The 3,179-nt window shown below is 38.9% G+C and overlaps 1 protein-coding gene across 1 annotated transcript in view; it reads right to left on the bottom strand.

Moving 5' to 3' along the window:
• The window catches only part of sspo (SCO-spondin), a 159,835-nt gene that overhangs the window by 124,556 nt on the left and 32,100 nt on the right, over positions 1 to 3,179 (bottom strand). Inside the window, exons 23-26 of the mRNA XM_015377502.1 lie at positions 2,953 to 3,102; positions 2,579 to 2,672; positions 2,286 to 2,495; positions 373 to 578 (exon numbers count right to left, since the gene is read on the bottom strand). Of these exons, the coding sequence (XP_015232988.1) occupies positions 373 to 578; positions 2,286 to 2,495; positions 2,579 to 2,672; positions 2,953 to 3,102 (660 nt within the window). The remainder of the gene's footprint in view (positions 1 to 372; positions 579 to 2,285; positions 2,496 to 2,578; positions 2,673 to 2,952; positions 3,103 to 3,179) is intronic.

The following is a 3,179-nucleotide window of genomic DNA, read 5'->3' as shown; positions in this document are numbered from 1 at the left end:
AAAAAAAGGCCCAACTCTATTATCTACATATGGAGGTGGTGAGCCGGGCTAGAGGGAGCTACTATGATAAGAAAAAAGCAGTAAGAACACGAAGTCCGAACCTGAACTAACAAAAAAAAATGCAGAATGAGAAGTAGAATGAAGCAAAGTGAGGGAAAAGGGTTCCTATGTCCTCCAGCAGCCTAAGCCTATAGCAGCTTAAGTAGCTTACGAGGAAAAAAAATGAGCGGTGTAATTGAACATATCAGCTAACAGAAAAATAGTATGAAAAATTACTACATTACAGGACAGGATGACTGCCAAAAGCTTAAAAAATTTCTTTTTTTTTTATTCATACAAGCAGCTGACCTCAATTTCTCTGTTCAGGTTTACCTTGCTCATCAGATCCATCAGCAAAACCACAGTCCAGCCGTCCATCACACAGTCGACTGGCTGGTAGACACTTCCCATTGGCGCACTGAAACTCTCCAGGAGGACACAAGGGCATGGTGGTGGCGGGTCCACAGAACTCCTCATCTGATTGGTCGGCACAGTCTGGGTGGCCATCACAACGCAGAGCCAGGTTCAAACACGGTCCGCTGCAAGGTTGGGGTTATCTCTCTTAATTTAATTCAAGGATTTTACAGTAGTCCTACACAAAGATTGACTTTACAAAGTTATGATTTATCAAGATCTTTTAAAATATTGTGATATAATCATACATGCAAACATTCAAAAAGCCACAAAACACATTTGTAAGCATGTTTAGTACATAGCAGGAATCTCAAATTGCATGATTTATATTCAGTTGTACAAACAATTGTATCAATTGTGTTTGCAGGGCAATAAGATCTATTTACCTTTTATGAATGATTTAGATGCAGTTTATAAACAATAATAAACAAAATGTTAAGTATAAATAAATACCCTCTTTACCATTCATATATTTTAGTTATTATTATTATATTAAGTGTTACCAAAACTATTTTACTGGATAGAACTAGAATAATTTTTCTAATCTTTTTTGATTAATACATTTTGTATTATGCTAAAAGTCATACTATTATTAATTTATCTTTTTTTATATAATTTTAATCTATCTTTAAAATCAGTTTTGCATGATGAAAATAAATGCATTTAATTGACCTATTATACACCTATACTCAGATAATTCCTGTTTTTAGTTTTAAGAATTTTAGCCTCTAAACCACAAAAATAACAATTCATCAGCTTGGGGAGCCCCAAAATGCATATAACTACATCACTTTACATCAGGGGTCGGCAACCCGCGGCTCCTTGGAGCTTTTTCAAAAATGTATGAAAATGGAACTAGATGGATTTTTGTTTTGTTTTTAATGTTTTTTATGTTTTAATATTGTGTGTAGGGAAGAAGGGAGCGGGAGATCGACAGGCGAATTGGTGCAGCGTCTGCCGTGAGGCGGGCGCTGTACCGAGAGACAGCTGAGTCAACAAGCGAAGCTCTCGATTTACCGGTCGATCTACATTCCTACTCTCATCTATGGTCATGAACTCTGGGTCATGACCGAAACAACGAGATCGCGGATACAAGCGGCCAAAATTGGTTTCCTCCAAAGGGTGGCTGGGCTCTCCCTTAGAGATGGGGTGAGAAGCTCGGTCAATATGTATACACAATGATAAATATGGAAATGGGTTTAAGATTTTGTTTTATACAGCTTTCAGACATTGAATGAGCAGCTTATCAGCGAAATGAACATTTCCATTTCATAAAGTGCAGCAGATTTTAAGCAGCAATTATTATGATGCTCTCCATCGGGATTGCATCATAATAATTGAAAAACCAATCTTGTGACCTCCAGCTTGGTGTCACACAACCTCCAGAGGTTCCAGATACCCATTCTGGGAAAACTCTGTGTTAGATGACTCCAGAGATACATAACTTTTTTTCTTCTCTATCATACAAAACAAATTTTTACTACCTGAAACAGAAAAAAAAGATATTAATTCTGAATTTTTCCTCCATTATGTTACTGTATGGATGTTAATGAGTTATTGTATTTTTACTTTTGGTTAATGGTTAAAATATAAACAGTTAAAAATGTCATATTAGTTATGATATTCTAGTGGAGAGCATCACTGCTGCCACCCATTGGTTGAGAGGGGAACTGCTTGTTCAGGAGATGAAAATTTAACTCCACATAGGAAGAACTAATCATGGCCGCCTACTAGCTCTGCCCGTGGACTCAACTGCAAACTAGATAGCAGCCATGATGCCGATGGTAACCCTGGAGGAGCCAACAGACAAAGACAAGTTAGTGTGGAATCACCTTGGGGTGCTCATGCATCGGAACTGGTCTGGGGAGCAGGTAGACGGGCAGATCTCATCTGAACCATCTCCACAGTCGTCATCGTTGTCACACACCCACTGGGAGGAAATGCAGCGCCCGCTGGCACAGGAGAACTCTGACTCCAGGCAAGGAGGCGGCGGAGGAGGGCATGGCATTCCCTCACAGTGCCAAACACCCTCTTCACAAGAACTGGATAAAATAAATGAATAAAAATACATTATTTTCTAATATTAAAACATATTTGATTTTCCAGTGTTTTTAGATCGACAGACCAGTTCTGACAGAGTTTAGTGATGGTACTTCCAGGTGGAAACATGGAGCCTTCCCATTCACAGGGGCACTGGGTGGGTTCTATACAGCCGTCACCTGTGGAGGAAAACAATTAAAGCATGCTGCTCTGAAAGTTTATTCCTCTTTAATCTAAAGATCCTTTTCATCCTTTTTATAAATTTTTATGGGTTTGATGTTACAGTGAGGTCATTTTGAAAATAAAAACGCCTCATATTTACTTCATGAGGTAAACAAACAAAATCAACAAATGCATCAACCACAGCGGACAAATTCAGTACCAATCTTTAACATATCTTTCATTACTTTAACTACTCATAGCTAATGAATTAGCAGCTGTGTAGCATATTTGTTTTACCATGTCTGACTGTGCCAGCAGGGCAGAAACAGCCCTCCACACAGGAAAGCTCTCCACATCTAGAGTATGGACTCTGCTGAACGCTTGGGCATGACAGAGAGCAAGCCGGCCCGCAAGGATCGTAGACCAACCCTTTATCACACTGAAGAGCTGCAAAATAAGGAAGAGGTTATGAAAGAGATGCATTGATAGATTGAAATGGTAAATGGTAAATGGCATGTACTTAT

The sequence above is a fragment of the Cyprinodon variegatus genome, unplaced genomic scaffold (assembly GCF_000732505.1).
Source record: "Cyprinodon variegatus isolate N-32 unplaced genomic scaffold, C_variegatus-1.0 Scaffold155, whole genome shotgun sequence".
Lineage (NCBI taxonomy): Eukaryota > Metazoa > Chordata > Actinopteri > Cyprinodontiformes > Cyprinodontidae > Cyprinodon > Cyprinodon variegatus.
Note: the sequence above shows the minus strand (reverse complement) of the source record. Positions and strands in the feature narration are given on the sequence as shown.